This window comes from Echinococcus granulosus, assembly GCF_000524195.1.
Source record: "Echinococcus granulosus chromosome Unknown EG_S00156, whole genome shotgun sequence".
Classification (NCBI taxonomy): domain Eukaryota; kingdom Metazoa; phylum Platyhelminthes; class Cestoda; order Cyclophyllidea; family Taeniidae; genus Echinococcus; species Echinococcus granulosus.
This window is the reverse complement of record NW_020170536.1, coordinates 136,902-160,834: the sequence shown is the minus strand read 5'-3', so window position 1 is coordinate 160,834 and position 23,933 is coordinate 136,902. Positions and strand designations below refer to the sequence as shown.

At 41.5% G+C, this 23,933-nt stretch overlaps 2 protein-coding genes across 2 annotated transcripts; both read right to left on the bottom strand. All coding sequences in view use genetic code 11, as the record gives it.

Annotated features, from left to right (window-relative positions):
- Positions 1–2,622: 2,622 nt before the first annotated feature.
- EGR_09612 (Myosin-XV) lies at positions 2,623–16,226 on the bottom strand (the record flags this gene model as incomplete). The annotated part of the gene is made up of 19 exons (XM_024498861.1): positions 2,623–2,737; positions 2,900–3,035; positions 3,315–3,345; positions 3,670–3,963; positions 4,210–4,331; positions 4,421–4,556; positions 5,012–5,377; positions 5,783–5,876; positions 6,064–6,144; positions 6,288–6,536; positions 8,566–8,900; positions 9,505–9,579; positions 10,453–10,640; positions 10,884–10,989; positions 11,273–11,305; positions 12,982–13,027; positions 13,396–13,728; positions 15,338–15,508; positions 16,069–16,226. The coding sequence occupies 19 exons, from the start codon at positions 16,224–16,226 to the stop codon at positions 2,623–2,625; spliced, it is 3,069 nt and encodes a 1,022-aa protein (XP_024346738.1).
- Positions 16,227–19,013: 2,787 nt separating this feature from the next.
- On the bottom strand, positions 19,014–22,912 carry EGR_09611 (Myosin ID heavy chain; the record flags this gene model as incomplete). The annotated part of the gene is made up of 9 exons (XM_024498860.1): positions 19,014–19,341; positions 20,723–20,781; positions 20,813–20,889; positions 21,706–21,887; positions 21,964–22,173; positions 22,216–22,317; positions 22,523–22,611; positions 22,646–22,750; positions 22,847–22,912. 9 exons carry the CDS (start codon positions 22,910–22,912, stop codon positions 19,014–19,016), a joined length of 1,218 nt encoding a protein of 405 aa, XP_024346737.1.
- Between the last annotated feature and the right edge of the window lie 1,021 nt (positions 22,913–23,933).

Sequence of the window (23,933 nt, the reverse complement as noted above, 5' to 3'; positions counted from 1 at the left end):
CGGAAGGACCTGGCGCGGGCCGTACTTCTCCACCTTGTCTAGGTTTCCTATCACCGTCGCGGCTAGAGCTGCAGATTGACACAGAGGGAAAGGCGCTGTGGGTAAGTGAGCCTATTATGCACCCAACCAGTCAAACTGGATAAGACAAATCACTGCTAATTAGCGGCACCTACCGACCCATCGTTGGGGGTAGGGACTAAAGGTCAGCTCCCAGGGAGAAGCCTATTTCAAGGGAGAAAATTTCCATCATTCTCTATAAAAGCATGTTTTATAGAATGTACTTTAAGAATTTTATTAACTATTAGGAGCCCCATTTTCAAATTATTTCCCCGAAACAAAAGTTTTCGAATGCTGCATTTACCTGAATAAATGCTTCCTTCGAATCGCCGAGTCGTATTTTATAATATCAAAATGTGTTACTAAACTTTTTACAATTAATTGCCAAGTGCCTTCTACCAAGGAGAGTGTTATAATAGAAACACAAAACACTTTGAAATCAGGGTTAAAACCTCCAGGATCCACAGTCCCTTTAATGTCCCGCACATCCCTGTCGCAAATTCGCAAAATTTTCATTGAAACCTAACTAATTTGCAGCCACGACCTTCCTCACTGAACTTTATTTTTAACCTGACACTAACTCCAATTTTGTTCTTTTGTTTTTGCTTTCATGTCTCAAAAAATCCTTCATTTTTTAATCATCTTTATTGAGCTGTGCCTTCGTTATATGACTTTTGTGCCACATGAAGTGTACTTAGTTTACCGTCCCGACAATGTCAAAGAAAGGTTAGCCATCAAGTTTGCAGTTGCATTGGTTACTCGGTTTTACCCGACTGTGAGTGAAGAAGACAGCAGCCAGTGAGCGTCCTGTGGGGGTGACAAGGGCACACCCTAATGTGGACGTGCCAGTGCGGTAAATAGCCACTAGACCATACTGTGCTCTACTTCTACATCAATTGCTTACTTTTTTAGGCTAAGGCATTAAACCAACTTTTAAATGGAATCAAAATGCTTTGAAATCTTGATTTGGACCATATGATAGGGATAAGCATTTAGTGACATGCGTCAAACGGTTGCAATTCCTTTTGATCTATTGCGGGTTCTGGAACCTAACCTCGCGAATGTCCAAGGCGCAGCCGTACTCTATCATATGTAAATACTTATAAGGATGAAATTCATAACGAATAGATCCAGAAAATGTGTTGTCGTTTTAGAATTGAAAATCGCGTGTACCTGTGAAAAGTACTGAATATGGGGAATGAAATGTGCAAAAAAGGAGTAGCAGTAAAGAGGAGGAGCGCTGTGGCTGGCAATAGAAAAAAAATAAACAGTTGAGCACGGATTTACAACATCATTGTGATTGCACTGGTTTACTTCTTAAAACATTAACTAGTGCCTCGAATAGCAATTTCTTAGCCACGAGAACCGCCCTTTCCATCTTTATCTAGCTTTTGCTGGTACTAAGGAAGACTAATGGTAAGCGGTTTAAGAGGAGCTTACTTTGGGCTTTCTGGTCATGAAGCGTGATGCCCTTCGCGTGTTCGAGAAGCATTGCCCTCAGCTTTGGTGAGCAGGTCAAGAACATGGTGCAAATGGCATATATTGTCCAAACCATAGTCAACGAATTTCTAAATGGCAGTAAATATACAAATATTGGTAAAGATTAAAATACAATCTATTTGATGCACAGACCACAGAAAAGAGATGGATTCAGAAAGCACGTTACTGCTATCTTTAACTGACAGTTTGCTCAGTCTGCTAGTCTGCTTAGAGCATTGTCAGGCAAAAAATAAATAACAAAATCGGACATTCATATCGTCCAAATTTGTTAACAAAAAAATTCTTAAGATGTTTAAACTAACTTCATAAGATTTATTAAATTACGTAAGCATTGCTATGGTTTCCAGATCAAACTTACGGATTTTCACTCTCGTTCTTGTTCGTCTGTTTCACCAACTGACAGAAGACCTCGTCTTGGAGGGCTGGATGACGCTTAGCCAACTAAAGAGAAACAAAAGGTTCGGGCAACTTGGCTTCACTTCAAAGAATGGTAGTTTCATGCAGCACACAACTAGCCTTCAGTATTCGTTGAACAAGGGCGACAGGTGGTTTTGATGGTTGACACTCTTGACAGAGTTCGAGGATAGCTGGATAAAAGATGGCAGTTGTTTTAATATCCTTCTTCCTGAAGTTGCTTTGATCGTAAATTCTTGACTTTCCATTCACTAAGTCTAATGGTGCTGCTGCCTGCATGCACTGCCAGTCAACATGCCCTATATTCTACGTGACTGCTAATGGGAACAGAGGGCGAGCTCCATTTTATGGTCTGCTGCATCTTGTGCAAAGGAGAATGCACCGACATAAACATGATCGCAGTGTTATTCACCTCGCCCTGAATCAAAACAACCGCCTAAGTGTAGGCCTAAGTGCGATGACCGTTCCCATGAATCTTTGTTTCTCCCAAATCACTGAAGCCTCTCATTTAATTAAACTTTTTCACTTCACTCAACCACCTTGCAACTTAAGTTTTTATTTAGTCACCTCTAAAATTCACCAATCCTTTATAAGACAGTTAGGCTGATTTAAACGCCTTTAAAAGCCTATGTATTTATATAACTCATTGTGTTAACCTTCAAATATCCTTGATGCAGATTCGACTGCATTAGGATCCGATAATTTGATCAAGGATCCATACTTCAAAGGTGTTGATTGCCATGAAAGTTGTTTTCCAATGCTCCTCCTGAAAAACCGAGAGTGGGCGACGTTAAATGCATTGAAATGCAAGGCAGATCATTTCGAGCTGAGAAGTGTGACAGAGACTGTGATTTTCACAGCTATTTTTTGAGAGTGAAACCAAATGCTAACCTAGCTACAGCTCTTTCAAATGTAAGCAATCATTTACTTGTCCTTAAAGTGTTCCCTTCCAAAGGGAACCAGAGCCTCCAGTACGTTGCTGTAGGAAGAGCGCGTGGAGGTGATAGACATGGTATCCGACATATAATCAACGTAGGTCTTTTCACGACCTCCTCTTGGCGGTTCTACGGGTCAACAATGGCTAGTTATATGGGAAAGGTATCCATACATGAGTCTTATGACAGAGGATTGCTTATGGTCCCCTTGAATTTATAATGCTGCATCACCAGTTTGCAGTAGTTTCACTTAAAAATAGTTAAATGATCAAAGATTACATAAGCATTTGATTGCATCATGTGTTAAAGTTGTAGATGAGCATAAAAATCTAAAGCACTAAACCAGTTTACGAGTTTGCTACTTAGGTAGGATAAACAAATGCTACCATTGTGTCCAGTGTGACTCACTTGGTACATCAGAAGTATTCTGCCATTTTAGCTAAAAAATAAAATCATATAGGAAACCAAATCAGAAAATCTTTCCGCTACAAATGTTACTGTAAGAATTTAGCCACCGACAACAGCATAGCTTCAGCAGGCCTATCCAAAAGCCAATTGCCGATGAGTTTTTGTATCGTAAATATCTTATCACAGGTAACATCAAAACAGGTTCTGTCCCCACAATATACACTGGCAGCTTACATTATATTCAGCAACGAAAATGTTGATAAGGCGCTTCAGATCATCGGCCTAAAAAGGGGAGTGGAGCACGATTTACAGGCATTATAAAAAATCAGAATAGAAGCTAGCAAAAGCAACATACGTAGCTGGTGTACATATCATAGACGTAGCCTTTGTCGTCTCTGATGGTAACGTAGTTGGGTTCATCAGTGAGACGAATGCCCTTGGTGTTGACGAGGTACTTCTGGCCCGCGATCGTTCGCTGCGGCATCGGGCGCTCTTTGAACGAGGCGTCACAAGTCACGATACTGGCCAGCGGCACCTCCGCGTAGGGCTCCAAGTTGCGGTCGTTCTTTTTTTGCTGCACAAAGCGGATTGACCTGTGCCCCACTACGCACCAGTTGTACACGCGCGATTTTTCCGATCCGTCTGTAGGCTAATAAAATGTGCAAACATTTGAAAGGAAATGTTTGCTACTTAGAAGTTTTAAGCAAGAAGGCAAAAAAAGTAGGTCAAGGTAGTGGTCAGTGAAATTAAATCTTGTGAAATACATGCAAGATGGCTTTGAATTGGGTGGCCACTACTTTTGCATCAGCATCATAGCACCGTGATTGCATTGAAATCATGAAAGTGCCTCCCTAAAGGGCATGAAGGGCCGTTACATGGTCCCGCTCACACCCACCTCAATGGCATAGAAACGGCCAAAGTAGTAAGGACATTGTTTCGCTGCATCGATAACCATTCGTTTCACAGCTGTCGGTTGGAACAGCAATTGGTTTAGGGAACTGTTGAGAAGAATTTCACCTAAAAATAAACAAAAAAGCATGTCCGAGTCACTTTCGCTTGAATGAAGGAGAAAAAATCCTGTTTATATCAAAGACTTGCAACCTCACCGATAGTATTTCGAAGGATGCGCACATCGTTGGATGTCAGACGAGGCGTAACGTTTTCCAAGACATCACCCACAATCTGACAGAATACTAGATCAAGGAGACGTTTTGGTTTCAACTTTTCCAGTGGAGTTATTAGCTAAAAAGGACAAATAAAACAGTTTAGTTGTTTATAAGGTTTTGCAAAAAAACGGAATTACGGTAGTTTCACCAAATACGCAACTGCTAGGGTCGGCTAACAGATATACTTTGAGACAATGGCTACTGCTATTCACGTTTTTGAAATACAGAGACCATGGCTACCTTGTACAAATGCATACCGTATAGTTATAACGGAACGTATAATCCAGAAGTGACTTGAATACTGTATCAGCCGGTTAAATTACTTTCAAACATTGTGCAAGTCATTATTTGAAATATTCTAAGTCATGCTATGCTACTTTATTGTGTAAAGATTACCTTTACAATCCAGTCACATACTTCATGTTCTAGTAAACCCCTGACAGCTTTTATCCATCTCATTGTCCTAGAGGTATCGTTAACCCATTTCACAATACCAGCGGGTATTCAGCATTGCAAAGTTGGATAAGTTACCTCTTTTCGAACACGTAGAGACCATCGGGCATGCTTGTAGGTGAGGTAACGCATCTCGTGTGGCGGGTATCCACTCAAGGTACCAGTAGTGCCGGGGAGGCCAATAGGCGGACCAGAGGGCACAGAATTGTCAGCCTGCACTGTCACGCCCTCGTCCTCGTCCATAGCCAACACACTAGCCGCTCGTGGCAGCTTCACTTTCGAGGGTCCGCTACCTCCGCCACTACCCTTAACGCTGCGTTTCCGTCGAATGCTCATGCGCTGCTTCGGCGGATCGTAGCGTTTTGCCGCCATCTTCCGTACCGCCTGTAGCCAACTCGCCTCCCTTGCCGCCGCCGAGGCGCCACGTGTCTGCTGCGGTTGCTGCTGTGTGAGAAACATCAGAGAGTAATTTCATCCGACCACCTCTAATATTATCTAATTTACGCAATTTAAAGTATGCAAATAAGTACCTATAAACTAAGCTACTAGAAAATATTCAGACGGCCTATCCTAAAATCGTCGGTAATTTATTGTCACGGTTGATTATTATGATTGGCATCACCAAGCTTACTTAGCATTCAAGTTCAGATTATTTTCTTTAAAATGAAAGGAAATATTTAAGAAATTGAAATAAAATGGTAAATGGACTTATTTATTTATAAGCAGCGTCTGTAATGAATAACTTACACCTATAGCAAAAATAAAATAATTCATATAGCAATCAAACAGCACTTTGAAGAGGCTTTTTAACAACCCAAATCGACGGGATGAGAGCTTAAACTAACTCACCGCGGTATCGTTTATGCCGTGGGTGGAGGAGGCCAGGGTGCCACTCATTTTGCGAGACCACGTGCTCCCGCCACCGGCGTTACTGATGGGCGGTCTAAAGTATCACGTAATGCGCTCTCAGTTACAGGTCGGCTCATGAGCGTTAGGCAGATGCGAGTAGAATGAGTCTACGTGTCAGTCACACAACCATCACAATTTCAAGAGTTAATTGTAATCCACCGTGAGTCATTAAGAGCACTTTAGGTATAAGGGCGAGCGCTTCAGTTGTCATAAGCACATACCTTGCTGCACTTCCATTCATTTGGTGACGTCGTCTGTCAAGAGATGGGTAACGCATCTGCACACTTCTGTCAAAGTTTCGCCTAAAGTAATGAAAGGAAACAGTAGAGTTGGAAGGTCACACCGTATAATCTAAGCTGTCTGTATGTTCCAAACAATCCTCGCGTATAAAAGGTATAGCTTTAGATTATTTACATTTGTGGTGCGCTACGATGCTGTTACTCACGCGGACTTGTAAGCGTCATTATCACGGAGGGTGCCGACAAACGGTGGTCCAAGAGCGTACTCCGAGGGGTCCATAGTGGTGGCCAGGAAGTTCTGGTCGTAGCCAAGACCCGAGAGTGCGAACCAGTCGGAAGGGAGCTCCGTGGCGCTCAGCATGTCCATCACATACCTATGCCCGCTCGGCTCAATCACTCCACCTTTGCGGTATAGGCTCACCGTCCATCCACGACCCAGGCGCGCTGTCTTGGCTCTGAAGGAGAGGTCAAATAGCAATTCCTTTCACGCCTGCTATGTTATTAAAAACAGCCTAGATTTGACTAAATCAACGGTATTATATGTTGCTTCCCTTAATATGGGTAATTTTGTGCCGGGAGTGGTCTTTGTAGATTTTGGTAGAAAATTGGATCAAATGCTTCCTTCGCAGACCACGAGAAGTTATTTCGAGACATGCCAACTTATGTGTCAAAAATTGACCACGATACTACCGTTTGTTAAACTTACATTTAATTTTCGTAGCGACATACAAAATGTTCTTTTCAATCTATGCTGATGACTGCGCAGTCTTGAACGACAATAGTGCCAATGAATCTCGCAATATTCCAACGTTGCCCATCGCATTACCATGTACTTCTTAAAAGTAGCTCAGTTACGGTAATTTCGTGCCATAAGAAAGTTGTAGAATAATATGAAGCACTATTCCACGCCTTTAACAAGTCTGAAGCATCACCGAGTGTTGGAAACAATTACATTTTACTGGCCAATAGAGCCAAAGCTTGTCAGTGCTGGACTCCACCAAGTCCAGACTGAGTACTAAAATCACAGGAGGAGTGTACTGTCAAAGTGACAAGCAAAGTAAATGAGAGTATCATCTGAACTAGTAATGGCTCAACTTTAAGTGATTATGCTCGGGCCTTGAATGAACATCAGTGTCTGTTGAAAACCTCGGTTTACAGTCAGCATTGCGTATTCCGTTCGTTGTCACCCAATAACCGTTTTAATTACGATCGACGGAGCAAAAGGTTCGTACTCTTGGTAAATCGAAGGAAAAGGCGGAAACGTACTTCAAACTGATGGCCTGGTTGGCAAGTTCATCAGCTCTGGTGAAGCAGACTGTGTGTATGTTGGCAGTGGTGCCTGCAGCAAAAAGATGTGCTTATGGATAAGAAAACGGGTCCAAACTCCGCAATCTGTGCGTGCATATTAGTTTTGATGGCCTGGAGTTGGATAAAACTGAAAAACTGACTATCGGAATATTGCCCCCAAATGGCATAACTAATGAAATAATTTTAGTCTTGAGTGCGAAACGAAGCGAGTAAATTCCGAATTATCCGCTTTATCGCAGGATGTTATATTTCATAGCCTTCGCCATTTTAATCTTCCTATCATATCTGCTTTAATGCACTAAAATAACTTAATGGACTAATCAGTCATCCAACGGTCGAGAATCGTAAATAAAAACGAAAATTTGTTTGCATAGATTCTTAGCTTTTCAGGTGAGCATTAACTTGAGCACTCATTATCACCATATTGTGTACTTGTTAAGGGGCCAAATTGTTTGCCTATCTCTGTTTGGTATTTTAAAAGCTGGTTAACCTGTTTTACGCAATATTTTCTTTGCGCGTGGTTTTAATAACAAAAGCTTAGTAACAATTTCTTCACTTCTTCAACTCGGTCGCAAAACCCGCGCTACTGATTTTGGGACAGACTTCGAGACCAAACGTACCATCGGGGTAGGTGAGGTAAAGAGCCATGTTCGTACCAGTGTAGTTCACGCGCCATTCCAGCATAGACGGGGGATAGGTTCTGGTTATGACAGGAGCTGTAACAACCCTATCTTCACAGAACCGTAATGACCGCGGAGGTGCGAATTGGCGAATATGGCTGTCGAATCGAAGAGTGTAATAATTCGATTGTAAAACAAAGCGCAGGAATTTTACGCTCTGCCAATGTAAGGGCAGTTGAAACTATACAGAAGGGATTTTTGGAATGTAGGCATTATTCTGGGTTACTTTTAAAAATACAATACCGTGATACATTACACTCCCTTTCGCGCAGTCAAAACCACACCACCAAGCGTTCATTTGAGTTAAACGTTCCGGAGACACAGTACGACAGGACCGTTTACATTCCTGAGAACTAATGGTACTGACTTCATTTACGAAAGCCTAGGCAAAAGCTCATACGAGAGCGAGGTCAAGCAGTGGATGATGCAATTTGACAATGCCCAGTTTGCACCATGCCCTATTAAAGCCACCTGATGACTAGTGGAGGGAACTAACCGGACAACGGCGGCCCTCTGGGACTTGGGGAGACGACCACAGGTGAGGATACCGGCGATGTGCATCCAGAGGCGTCTGTGACTGCGCCGCATTTCGTCCTGCGCAGACTTGTGACTGATTTCATGACGCGTGCGCTTCATCTGTACCCCTGTGCGCCCCGTCGACTTCCACCGCGTCGACTTTTGGCGAATGAGGTCCTTACGCGCGTGACTGAAAGTAATCTCCTCATCCTCCGAGTCCGTGGCGTAATCCAACTCACTGTTGATCGGCCAACTCAGCGTCTGATTCAGCAATTGGAAGAGAATTTCTCGGAACAGGGTGAAATTCGATAGCGCCTAAAGAGACAACCAGGGTAATTGTCAATACACAGCGCATAAAAGAGAAGTGATGGGTCCTGAGCACAGCTCTCTTATTATTAATGAGTCGAGCCAAACTATCCCACGCATTTACAGGGTACTGTCACGTAATTTTCCCATAAAATGAAGGGGTCAGATTTCCCAACTAGTGAAAAGCCACAACATAGGAAAAATTGTGGCCACTGCTTGGTAAAGCAGTAATCATGGCTATCATTCTGCTATGCATCGTAATTATGGAGGGACCACTTTGAACATCCAACTCTTATTTACCCACATCGTTTTCAATGCATCTGTGAAGCAGGTACTCAATAGTAAACATTAGTTCACATCTCAGCTCTGCTGAAGCTGCTAAAGAGTTTGACGAACCTACGAGATGCATCGATGAGTATGAAATGCAATTTTTATTCACAAACGTGACAATCTTGCTTTTTGATAGTTTCCATTAGAGGAATTATCATATTGCTTCTTAAATTTGTCAACACTCAACCTGAACCCGCAAATAACCTTACATTTTAAATAAACAAGTTTATGAAATATTTTACGCATGCTGTAAATGCATTAAAGACAGTGGGATTTTCCTCACCATTTGATAGAGGTAACTTCCCATCAAGAATTCGTCCATCATATCCCCAGTGTTTTGATAAAGCAGTCGCGTAATCTGCAACAGTTATGTGATAAGTGAAAGCTGTTGTCTATTTGATTCCAAAATTAAAAATTGCAAATGCTTTTACCAGTTTTGAGGCCTCGATAGCCATATCCCCCTCAATTTGAGTGGGACGATTGAGAATGAGCGGTCGAATGAGAGGTGCCATTCGTTGCCCAAGTTGGAACTTAAAGGTAAAAGCAAATGAGATGCTCGTAGAGCAACGGCTTTAACTTGTCCAAGAACAAGTCACTAATCTGATTTTTGAAAAGCACAAGTTTTAGAGTCCTAACAAAGTACTGCTACTTTCAAGGATGTCAAATCTCTAGAGAAAGTAATCCAGAATTCTCAGGTAATATCTCGTGAAGGAGTTATATTTATGACCGTACTTTTAGATGATTCTTGTTAATTTAATCAGTAATAAATGATAAGTTAGCACCTGAAATAGCAGGTCCATCAATTTGGTACGATTGCAATTGTCGTCACCCAAAGTGAGATCAGGAGAGATTATGCAATCATGGTTAGGTCATGAATTGCCAAAATTAAAAAGAAACATAAAAAAATTGGAATTCTATTCAAACGAAGACTTAAATGCTTAAGTTGTAATTACGCGGATTTGAAGTGATCAAATCAGACCTAAGATATCGAATGCTCCGATGTCAAACATTTTGGAACCAAAATCATAATAACCTTGTCTTTGCGAGCACTTATATATCGTATGGATTTTATTTTCCCGAGAGATTGAAAAATGAAAGAGTCTGAGCGAATAGCATCGAAGGAATTTAACCACCTCTTCACTGGCTGTTAAGTGACCATCATTTCAACAGAAAATACACATTGTACGTTTTCGTTCCAAAATGAAAATCCTCAAAAATCCAACCATCTGACCTTATCGAGATGCTTGCTGGTGGCAGATCCGCTGCTGGCAATGATTTGCGCAATCATCGGCGCAGTCCACAAGTCCCCTTTGAATTGGGTCCAGCATCCAGGCAAATCACTGGTCATTAGTCGCTTCACCATAAAGGTCTTCGACACTTCCATCTCAGGATTCACGAAGAAGCTCTCTTTTCCGTGACCTGCGTTGCAAGTGCAAACGAGTTCATTAAAAATGTGTGCTTATTTGAATAAATACACAGCAAAAAGACTTGTCAGATATCTTTACTATGCATCTTAAGTCATTATGTGGTTCACTGAGGATATTTTAGATTGAGCTTTTGAACAGGACATTGTTTATGCTGTTGCGCTTGTAAACTATTTAATAAACTGATCTGCTTTATTTTATCTCCCCCGTTGCGCAAAGTATTATAAATTCAACTTACTTTGGCTAACTTCTTCAATAACAAATGCTAGATCCTGTGGAATTGGTAAACTGGCGATTTCGGCAGCCGTAAGGTTTCCCTCATAATCCTCCTCTTCTTCGTGTTCCTAAGGCAAATACAATTAAATGAACCGAAGATGCCTTAATCTGCTTACTTACAAACACGGAAAGAGTTTGGGTAGTGCTTTGAATAAACCCTTATCTTTTCTCATTTTATGTTTAGTGTTACAAGTTTGTTAAACCCTATAAACACCCATTCCCCTTGAATGCACAATGAAAGGTGAGCTCGACATTATACGTAGATTTTCTTGGGACGCACTTCAGACTGGATATTTTCTGGAAAGGACACTATTATTCCCGAATTTGTAGCTAAATGAAACAGCAACTTACCTTCCACATTATTGCATCACTCATGGACATCAGCTGAAACGCAAAGAACGATTGATTACATTATGGTACAGCGGACACATCGAAACACGAGCGAAGCGTCGTCTGGCATGCACTGAAGAGGGCTAGCACTTTTACAAGCTGAACAATATGCCATAAGCATTATCATACGTGTTGGCCATGACCGCTTCGACAAAGAGTTGCACACGGCCAATACACATTAGAATGCACTGATTGGTGGATTGGTCACTCCCCCCCCCCACGTTTCCCCATTCCTGCGGCCACACCTGCGCCTTCCTTTGAGCCAGTCATGCTCGGAATCAAGGTCTCTAGCCTTAGCAACTTTGGTTCAGATTTACAGCCGCAACCAGCTTAGCACTCTTTCATCAACTTCGGTTTGGTATCAACTCGTTCAAACTGCCGATAGTTGAAAAGTTGGCAGACTTTTAAGTCATTGCTCGAAGAATGCTTGCTCCTTTAAACCATCTTTGGTGGACTTTGTCAAACCGGTACAAGCTTGTGAAAAGTAGTATTGTGCCTAATTTCTAAAATGAATAATGGTAGAGACACTGGGTTCTATCTGTAGACAAAAATACATATGTACAGCATTCAATAATTTTGCTTACAATCCCCCAGCTATGTGTTAATCTGCAACAATGAAGCCAGCTTTTTTGCAGTAAGGAAACCACAGTATATTCAATTGCCTTACGTGAGTATCTTTACATGGTATTAGTAGAGCTTCTCGAGGATTCATTACACGATGACACAAATTACGATAGCAGTCGAAAGCCACACCCATTCAAAGTCGAATGCGTGTCATGGTTGGTGGGAGGACGAAACAGTGATCGCACATCGAAGCAGCATTGAGGATCGTCAGGGCACCACCTCTGAGGAGGGCTGCATCGCGGCGCAATCAATTAGGCTACAGTCTGCGTGCGCCTACGAAAACTCCGCAAACCAAAACCACACCGTATCCTTCTCAGTAAGTGGTTCTCAAAAGCTGTGTTAGCGCAACCAAAGGACCTCATGCGAGGACTCGTAGCGACGATATCCAATTGCAAAAGCACATACATAATGACTTTGACTCTCTTCCTAATTTTAAATCACTCCCTTATGATTACTCATAAGTGTTAAAACTCAGAGGTCCCAATTGCGGCAGGAACAGGATAATTTAGAGATTTAAAATGGCTATAAAATTTAATTGGTTGAATTCGCTCCATTTTCCGATGTTAGTAGGGGTTAGCAAAGCTTTACACACCAATGACAGGAACCCGAAGCTTTTTTGCGTGCCATACGCACAAAAAATGAAGGTGGGGTTGAGGAGAATTGGGTGCCCCACGTGACAGCAAAGCATCGCGCATTTAAAGCAATTTGATCAAAACTGCCCTTCTCCGCCACAGGAACCGCTTGTGCGCGAATGCCTGGATGGTGATTTAGGCAGAAGCGACAAAAACAGGTGTTATGTGAATAGGCGCGAGGAAGTCACCGCAATACGCGATACAACTAGTGATCCCAATCGGTTTTAGTAGCATTAGCGAGTTCCGACTCAAGCAGGTCATGTTTACCAAAGATGGTTCAGTCGATTGAAGCTAAACACGAATCAGTGTTGGTGAATGTGACACTGAAAATGAAGACTCAACTCTCGCCTTAGACTGTTTTCCTCAAGTGTTGCGATAATAAGTTCTTAAGGTTTAAAAACGATTCTCACTTACTGGTGCAGGAATCCTAATTCGCATCAGTAACTTCTGGTTCTTTTTTCTGAAAAACAAAAATTGTTTTTATCATTTACTACGTGCACCTTGGCATTATTCGCTTGCAAGACTTCAAGCTTCGATGAAGGCTTTACCACTGATTTTAAAATTAAAGTGCCACCGAATTGAAAATAATACTCGTTGAAGCTTTTTACAGCATCATGAGGTTTGTCTGAAGCCAAGAATTAATTAGAAATGCTTAATTTTGACTAGGGTACTCTTTACAATATCATGATTGATTGGACCATCTAAACCTTAATTAAGATGGAATGTTAGGCAATTAAAAGAAATGTTGAGATATCACACAGGAACTAGGGCTGCGGTGACACACGAGGATGATTTTGAGGACAAGAAAAGATTATGGCACCAGCTCACCGGGCAAGATAGCCCCTGAAGACGGCCTGGATGAGAGTAGCGGCATTATTTCTAGCTCGATCTAGTTGACCAAGGGCTCGGCGACGCCAGGCGCGTTGGATGATTCGAGCCGCCTGGACATGTCGGCGCCGACGTATGCCCTCCAGCTGGTCAGCCAACTCCTGGCGCAGAAAGACCTTGGTGCGTCCGACCTCGTAGTCCTGGCCCAGTTTCACTGGCCTCGACGAGACCAGAACCCGGTTAATATTGTTGAGAAGCGCCTGGGTGCGTTGCTTCAGGCCAGGGATGCTGGTCACCTGGCGGAAGGTCTGGCGATCCAAGAGTGAAGTGTAACTATAAATATATTCGAACGGCAACACTTTGATCATCGGTTGTTATGATCACAAATTGAATTATAGTTTACGTCTATTGACACGCATCCACGGTTCTCCCATGATCAAGCTGCCAAAACCTGCCAAACCGAAATGAAGAAGCTGATTTCTTGCTAAGAATAAAGTACATCACTCAATAATACATTCGTATTTATTAGCTTTACTGTAAAGGTGAGGAATAATTTATCAGCCACTATAGCCAAGTCATAGTACAATTACTTTACTCCAGAAAACGATTAAGACCGTGATCAACAACCCACTTGCTTGCATTTAATAGAAAAGCAAAATTGTACGCTACCTTACCAAAGTAAGGGGAAGACTAACATGAAAAATCGCTGTGAAGTTTACTATATATTCAATCCGCTCCCAGTAAACGATGGATTAGAACAGTCCAAAACTGCTTGAGCTAGGTGTAAAGTGCCCGATTTCATACATATCTAACATGGAGGATAAATTTACCCTCATGAACATCCTTAGGTAGCTACTTTGTTTTTCAAATCACAGATTTGACCCAATATTCATATGACACTACATGGGGTTGCTCCACGCAGAAAGCAGTATAAATCGCAAAGAGATGGACTGGTGCACCACCAGTTGTCGGATAGCCAAACTGCGGCATTGGCAAGTCCGAGGGCAAAGTTGGTGCAATCGTCAGCCTGAACGCAAAGCACAACGCGAATCTGCTCCCTTGAGTTGAACCAGCCAGGGCTGGAGTCCCAGCTACGCTGTCTGGGATGGGCGTGCCTTTAGCTCTGGCACACACGCGGAAGGATCAGAGTTCGCAGCACCTACCACCCTACTTGTACTACTTCAGCCTCCTTCGTGAGATGAGTTAAGCGCTATTTAAGGATCAGCTTGCCTTTTGCCTAATCGACTGTCGCTACCCGAGCGTGGCCGTTGAACAAACAATTACAAGCCCGAGCTCCATTCAATGTCATTCGGATTGCAGCTATATTCCGAAATGCATGAAATTTTAAAGAAGTTAATTACGGTGGTGTAAAACGTTTAAATACTCGGGTGTAACTTATGAGTTTACAGGGTTGAACATCTTGAAAATTGATAATACTACCAGTCAACTGTTTTGATATCATAACTTTAATATCACGTTGTTCAAATCTTTTGCAATTCGTTTTTAATATTAACTCCCTAATGTCATTTGCTTTATCAACTCACACCATTTTCATGAATACGCGGATCAACTGGCTATGGTAGTGGGGAAACTAGAAAATGTAGTGGATGCAAGGGCTATTTTTGTAGACCACTTTGATAACCAACGGGTACCAGGAAAACGCAATACAAAAATAACGTTTTATAAATGCAACTTTCATAAGCATTCACCAAAGTGCCCATACTCATTGGACCTAGGGTGTCTCGAAAGAGGCAAGATTGGAGTACCACCTGACTTACGCACATTACTGATGTGGAAATCATGGAAATGAGTGGATTAAGAGGAGAGGGGGCTATGCAACGGTACAGAGTTAGCAGGCAGACACGATTTGTTCGAAGAGAACACGTCAACCGAAGGAGCGGTTTTCAATCGCCAAATGGGCACAGGCAGTGGAACAACTCACTTGTGCACAAACTGTTCGTAAGGAAGTCGCACGGGGAAGCCGGAACTTCGGATGCGCACCGTCTCAAGAATACCGATGTAGCGCAGTTGCTCCATTACCATGGTATCTTCGAAGGTCATTGGCTTCTTATCCGGATTCGGTTTAATACATCTAACAAACCACGGACGCTTCCTGAAAACATAACAGAACAGTCTGTCAAACTATCAACAACATGTAGGTATTCTATTCAAAATATAACCATACTGACCACTTTAGCATGCCATTCAAAATGAGTTAGACATTAACCAACTACTACCATTCGAATAATGTGTCCATTTTTGTGCAGAGCTGTCGCGGCACTTAGTCCCAAATTCCGGTTGCAGAATAATTGGTAATGGTTTTAAGATAGGTGTCAATTCTCCTGTGCAAAAAGCACTGAGAGAAAGCCACCGAAGCTGTCAAGTGCAAAATGTTTCCTCATTTTCAAACAGGTTAAAACAGCGTGTCATTTAAGAAACACACTTTCAGACGGAAGATCAGTGAATTACACTGTTCATCTAAAAAAGATAATCACTAAAACTCATCTCGACTCCCAGTGAAGGCAATTTTTTCAAACAACTCTTGACCGGAATAAATTTGCTCGCAATTTCCTCGGGAGTGACAGTGCTTTGATTCAAGTTCAGTCTTATCCAAATTCCAATAGCGCAAATTTTGTGTGGATGAATAAATGTTGTTGAGGAGAGCAGACTCACGTTTTCATAGTCTCCATGAGAGCTAGGAGTGAGGTGTGAAAGCTGTCGAGGAGGGTGGGTGAGCGTCCAATCCGCGAGGCTGGACCGCCACTGCGGCGGTTTGCGTTTAATGGAAGAAACATGGCAGCTACACCCTCGATTTTGCTGTCGCACAGCATGTCCAGCGCCTCGGGGCGGATTCGGTCGCGGTTCTTCTCCACCAGCCCCTCCGTCTGTAGCCCAGATGAGTCGGAAAACAGAAAAAGGCCCGTTAGCTCAGGGCATGACGGTGATTACAAGTTAATCGAGAAACTGTTGCACGTAATTATGCAGCTTCAGGTTTTTAGCGCCACAACATTACATCCAATTGTAAACATTTAGATTAATACAGGCCCTCAGAGGTAACTCAGGAGCTAAGCAATACGTACAAAACGCCCATTAGGATTTTGAAAAAAAGGCGCTATTATTAGTGAGTAGGATGAGCTTTAATATCCGCAAAACCCAAATAGCAGCAAAGTCTAGATAGTCTTTCCAGGATCTCAGTATCCATTGGAATGTATTGTAGACAGATACACATTTTGGAGCTGATCCCATTGTAATGAGTATCTTAAAAAAATTGCAAAATTTGAGGTTTAAATTGAAAATGAGCAAAACACAGCGCCTATTTCTTATTGAATAAAAGTTGGCGATACATTCAGGCTGTAGTGAGACTCTCGATTCCCTATTACATCTGGCACATTTAAACAAGAGCTGAAGGCTAGCAATGCAATTTACCCAAATTTCTGAAAAATGTGACCTTTCAAACGTGCCCTAATTCACTAGATAGCGATGTTTTGTAGGTCGGGTGGTTAGGATTAATCTTCCATTTGAAGCTTCATATTTACTCCAAGAATTATATCATAAAACCATGTAGACAAAGGGACGAAGAGGTGGGAAAACCCACCGAATAGGCGATAGTGCCGGCAAAGTGGATGACGAGGAACTCCGAGGCACTTGCAATCTTGGGAGCACCGTAGTGGGGATTGTTGCGATGGGCGGCATGACTCTTTTGAATGAATGACAGATCATTCCCCTTTAAGAGACAAAAAAGGTAATACATTTTGGTTTGTTGAAAGTATCAAATCCAAGAAACGGACTTGTGGTTTTCCAGCCTCGACATCTGTGGTGTTGGATTGACTGACACCTAGGTCTGGGTATGATACAGAGACATCGATACCAAAGTATGTGGCGAATCTTCACAAAGGGGCTTCAGTATTATGAAAGGAAAAAAATAATTATCTAGGCCACTGTATCATTTTCCAGCAGTTGCTAAAACCCTTTGATTGCAACCACGATGCGTTAAACGATAGTAAAGTGGTGGCTCCTCATGCTCCATTGTGGATCCACACAAAAGATTGACAGTAATCACTTAGAAGCAAATCTTTCTTAAAATTGTCATAATCAACTTTTTGTTTGCAACCGAGAATGACTTAAGTTGCGAGACTCACACAAAGAATTCATTTTCGTTAAGAGGATGAAGAATGATTTTTCAAATAATTTAGTACTGTAGTTACTGCACCGAAACGCTCAGAACACTTTCAAAAAATGTTCTTTGATTCAGTAAAAGTATAATTATGTAATGTGCATGCATATGCATTGCTGAAAATACAGACATCAGAATATTGGCCAAGTCTAGAGGCTGGCAAAGTCGTCTCTTCAACACCTTTTGAATAGAATTAGGATTGTCATTCACGACGAAAGTGCCCATGAAAGGGGCGGAGAACTATTACAGGGTCAGAATTTTGCATACCTAACCTACATTAAAGCGCTGAGTCCCATTGCAAACAGGCTTATGCAGCAGTGACCAGAGTCAAGGCTGCCCGACATTGGCCGAGCTTAAACCATATTAAAGTTCCAAAAGATGGCAGGACAAACAACAAAAGTGACAAATTGCTCAAACATGCATTCTAATTGTAGAATGGAGCTCCTCAACCAGTCACAAATACCGACCAGGTGCACCACTTACAATAATCTAACTCTAGTAGGAGCGTTTGATTTTTTACTTCCTACACTTTAAATTTGACAGTTATAGTAATTGTATTTAAGGGTGAAAAACAAACGCCAATATCTTGATGGGTTGAACAAAATTTTCGTGGTTTTGTTTTCCATTTTTGAATTTGCCGATCCATACACGATGCGAGGATGTGGACAATCTGATGCTACATTTTGGGGCCTATTTTAAGCACAGCAACTTGGGGTCAACAATCAAAACGCCGTGTTTAGAGTTAGGACTGCCAAACATGCGCATACGCACACACGCACGCATGCGCACCACGAAAGGAGATGGCACCGTGACAATCGATAGGCGTGCGTGCGCGCGTGCGCGCTTGTCAGCTGGCGCGCCCTTGAGCGCTTGGCACATCTACCTGCTTTCGCCTGTGCACCACCTGCAACAGTTCGAAGGGTGGCATTTGGAGGTACTCGAGTCCACTCATCTTGGCGCATCTCGAGTCCAATTAGTGGATGGCAAGCGCAGGCTTCCTGTAAGGCTCCGTCACTGCTGCTCAGATGCACCTCCACAGGACTGCATCATGCTTGAAGCATAGTTTAAATGCAGGGAATGAATAATAAGGAGGCCACGTAAAGGTAATTACGGCATGCAATTTATTGACTTTGACTCACAATACTGTTGATTAACCCCTTGTTGGATGATTCAATATCAAAACACAGTTTTGTGATCGGTAGAAATCCTTGCTAAATACCAAGCAATGAAGGCTCACACCTGACTGTTGTCTTGTCGCATAGGCACCAATGTACCAAGTGTTCATGGAGCCTGATTCATCTGACTCCAACACCACATGATACTTGACAGAATTGGCACTTTATCCCAAAGCAAGCAGTACAATGCCAGAATATTCTTTTGAAATATCCAAAAACAAATAAGAAATACTTTTGGTCTTAAAATTTCCCACCTTTAACGCAGCTGTCTATTTTATGCCTGTCACCAGAGTACAAGTGAAATTGAGACGATCATACAAACGTTTTTGTGTGCGGGGATATGCGCCAAAATGCCAGTTTTTGCACAATCCAGTACTCAAATATGCGTTTGTAAATGTATTAGACACAAGGATGAGTCTAGAACAGTGTCTTGGTATTCGCCCGTTGTTATATTGCGTGATAACTTGATTTACAAACGAAGAACAGGGAAACCAATCAAACATATCGACAATCCCGAACAATGGGAGAAAATATGAATAATATGCAAGTAATATGACCACTCTCTCTTGCAAACTGTGCTCTGCAGATTTCTTAATCCTTCACGAGTAAAAATGCAAGGAATCAGGAAAGGAACTGCTGCGGTGCGCTGCAGTAAATTGATGCAGACAGCGTTGATGGGTTCCGCGAGCTCTTGGTTAGCACAAGCGTTAATGGACATTGACTTTTTATCGAGGTTCTGATGGAAGAATAAAGCTTCTGAATCACCTCATCCAGAAATTATCAATTTGAACTACTCCACGATTAAAGAACGTACTAAGAGGTTGAATCCAGAAATAAACTTATCTCAATGGGCCGAATAAAGACAGGATCTTTAACAAGTATCAAGTGTACCGTTTTAATTGCAAGTGCAGATCAGATCATAATACCATTCTAGCATCACTGTGAACAATAAACCAATGCTATTCAACGGAAGCTATGCGGATCAAACGATGATAGTTGCAAAATGTTTGTTTTTGAAACATTATTTGGATTTGTTTCACATAGACACAGACGCACCTGACCGAGATAGGCTTCATCGTTAAGGATGTGGAAAATGCCATCGGGCTTTCCAGTGAGTAGGTTGATAATCACCCTGTTGTCGGGGAATGTGATGTAGCTCCAACTGACTCCTTCACTGCTGTATTCAGCTTGCTCGAGTTCGAAAACATAGCGATTGAAGAAAAGTTGCAGATTTTCGTTTGCATAGTTGATACATAGTTGCTCCAGGGAGTTTGATGGCAAATTCTAAGGTGGAAAACGACAAGCTTATTTGTGTACATAGACAGAGAAGCTGTAAGAAAAATTGTGTTGACCCTACATAAAAGTATGACAGACAAAATGACTAAGAATGCATGAACCGTTCCCAGTAAATCCTTTCAGCAAAGCCACTCATTAATAATATCGCAATAAAAGTGAGCACTAATAAACTAGATTTTATCTAATTCCTTGTAGCATTGGCCAGATCCTAGGCAAATTATTATCAAATACACATGCTTTACTGTAAATTTGTATTTTATAAGTGAAGAGTTGAGGCTATGTAAGGAAAAACACGTTGCCTACTTCGAAACCGTATATGTCCAGGAGGGAGATACTGCGTGAGGCTTCCAACTCGCCGACAGTTGGGGGCGCAAGGCGATGGTTGAGCTCCTCCACCAGTAATTCAAAGTACTTTGAATAGAGACACTTTGCTATGGAGTCTCTATTCACTCTTGCCTGCTGCTGATTCACCGGACTTCTTACGGCCTCGGCTCGCGTCTCCTACAAATGCAAAATTGCAATCGTAAAGCAGTATGATGCTTCAGCACACACTTAATTCATCAGATTCTGTTATTTCATTTCCCAGGGGTAGATATTTTTAACAAGACGTCATCTACCACTTAATTGCAAAAAAACTAATAAAGTGCTGGTTAATAGTATTAAATTAGTTTGATTCCTTGACCATAGTTGGGGAACTGAGATCTCACATGAGGAAACTTTAAAGCATGCAAGATTCAGCCGCTATAATCAAAGCAACATTGCAAATGCTCACCGTAACTTTAGTTGTGAGAACATTAGCCAGTGTTTGACGATTGATGGATAATTCACTTGCAATATGATCCAATGTCTCTGGATTCTTTATAAAACTGACTTCCTAAAAGCCACCATGAAAACGTTGTAAATAGACTGAAAACAATGCAAAAATGTTTGTCGAGTTAACCTTTTGCACTAAAATCACTACATCCCATTACATCAGAAATGACAAACAGGGCTTTGGAACCTCAGGTAGCCAAAGGAGTCGTATAAATAAAACAATACATATTCAATAGAAAATTTGTCACTGTGTAGCACAAAATAAGCAAAAATGACATTTTGGATCTCAACAAATTAAAAAATGCCGCAATTACGTAATAATAAGTTGGACCCATAAAACCTTTTTTGGTCAAGATTTTGATGTTCAAGTTCAGGAAATTGTACGACTATCATAATATGGGATTGACCTAATGGCATATTAAACTATACCCTAAAAATTGTGTGCATATTCGCTTTCTTACTACAAATCTTAATTAAAAATATACGCCATTCTTCCTAAAACCCCGCTGGAATTGATTTGTTTGCAAATTAGAGAATAGCCGGAAGAAACCAATGCACCCCGCACTAAGTAATAAGGTTGTATGAGAAGAGGTCAAAATGCGTGCGAGAAGGAAAAACATACATCACGCTCTCCAAACTCAACATTGCCCAAATGCAGTACGCCTGACATAATGCGAAGACACAAATCCATGTCCTCTCCAGTGAAACGTAAGTTCGACCAACAATTTAGAAGAACATGCAATGCCTCGGGATCAGATCGTGAAGCGACCTTACTAGCTTTGCCCTGAAATTGAGAGTCACAATTTTTTTTTACTTGTCATACAGCAAAGACCCTATTTGGATGGGAAAAACCTACATATTGAAGATAAGCAAAATCTGAGACAGATGTGAAGTGATGAGCATTTTTTGTTTCCTTGTCTAGACCGCTCAAAAATTGATAGAAAATGTGGTAATTTCTTTCGCCAGTAGACTGCTGTACAACACGGGATTTTTCAAGCAAGTAGTTTGTTACTCGAGCTCCAATAATAGATGGACTAAAAATTGGTAAAATTATAAACAGTAGTAAAGCTTTAGAAGTGGGGATAAGCAACGTTGCACTGTATTACGTACCCAGTAAAGAAAACCTCTACGAACTTGCCAAAGCGAGATGAATTGTCATTTCTCAAAGTAGTGGCATTACCAAAGCTTTCGAGAAGTGGAGTACTTTCTAGCACTCCCTGAGCAGCAGAACCCCATGTAATCTGATCTCCCTCACTGGAGGCCGCAAGATGACGTAAAATTCTTTTAAATGCTTCCGTCTTACCTGCACCAGACTCACCACTATAATAAAAGTATTATATTTTGTTTGAGTATCAGAATTACCTAATGATTACGACTTGATCAACACCATCATGCAATAGGTTTTGATACATTCCTTCAGCAAGTCCGTAAACGTGCGGCGGCATTGAAGCTATTGGTTGATTTCTATATGTCGCCATTACGTCAAGACCGTCGATAAGGAGATCAACATAGGGGTTAACGGTGACCAAGATGTTACCAATGTAAGTCTGCAAGAATTACGGGAACAAAAAACTTACGTAGATATTTTTTTTGTTATACCGAACTTTTAGGTTGTCTAGAATGGTCATTTGCGAAAGGTTCCTGAAACATTATTAAAATATTATTTTACCTCAAGTTCACCATATTGTCAACACTATCCACTTCCACCGGACCAATAACACGGACTCGTCGTAGATTTTTAAGGTTAAGGATTTTAACCTAAAAATCGGAGTTTTGACTGAACCAAGTTTACTTCGCCATCAATTGTACTGCGAACTTGTGTTCCATCTTGCCTAATGGAGCACACTTCGCCCATCAAATCTTTCATGTAACCTAGATCAAAGAGGATGCGAACACCCTAAAGATGTAAAAAAATAAAATATTTAAAATACTTCTCGTATTCCGGACACACTAGGCGGCATCTTTTTTAGCGTGGTCCACTGGTCCCTCTGACCTTATTCTTAAATGCACGTCTTGGAGAATAATTCTTGCTGACTGGGTTAAACAAACTCAAGGTCATAACTTCGTATGATAGAGATACCTAATTGTGCAAGACACCACCTCCAACATTCATAAAAGACAATCAAAATAATTTTTTACTAAATTAAAGAAAACTTTGCTTTTGTTGACATGTTTCGAGGTAAAATTTTACCTTAAGATTACATGGGTTTCGTAGGACCCGAAGACTTCCTGGTAGACGAAGAAGGGTGCAATACTCAAGCCAAACACGTGTTGTTGATGCAAAGTAGAGATTAGGGCTGCCGACATGGGCAAAGTACTATTAGGGAGACCTTCAAGTGTCCCCATTACCAAAACCGAGAATCGGGCAAACATTTAAAGTATTACAGTAGGTATGCAATGCCCTAAAGGTTCGTCTAGTTCTGCAGCTTATTACGCAAAAGTCTAGGACTCCGCTGATTGTGATCTTGACAAGCAACATGTCCGTCTGAGCCTTCTTTATGATGTTGATATGCATTCAGGATTACTGTTGTGACATCCTACGACCTCAATAAAGATTTGGAGGGCAGTATGTGTGCAATTTTCCATATTTCTGACTAATAGTTTCACCATATTATGCAAGCTGGGACAATCTGACTACATTTCATGCTTGTCTTACATGGTTCCACTGTAGCATAAGGATTTCGAATTGAGACTTTCCCAATAAATGTGATATGCTTTTAACTCCTTACTTATGAAGGTGTACGCCTACCCACAATTAAGGGCACTTTATTTGTATTCAGAATAAGTCATAATTAAAATTTTTATCTTCGGCTTGTGGAATTAGTCTGTCTACACAGTACTAATCATTAGTCAGGTCCCTGTATATTCATGTGTGGTGGCACTAAAGCTAATTCGTTTATAAAACCCTCTATTACCATTAATCACGTAAGCACTGCCTTTGAATGACAAAGCCATAAACTAAGGTGTGCTCCCTACAATCCGTCTTTCTGTAGAGGAAGGTATCTGCTACTCTCACAACCGTGGCTAATTACAATGAAATGAATGCATTTACTGCAGTTTTGTAGCGTCCCGAGACTTTC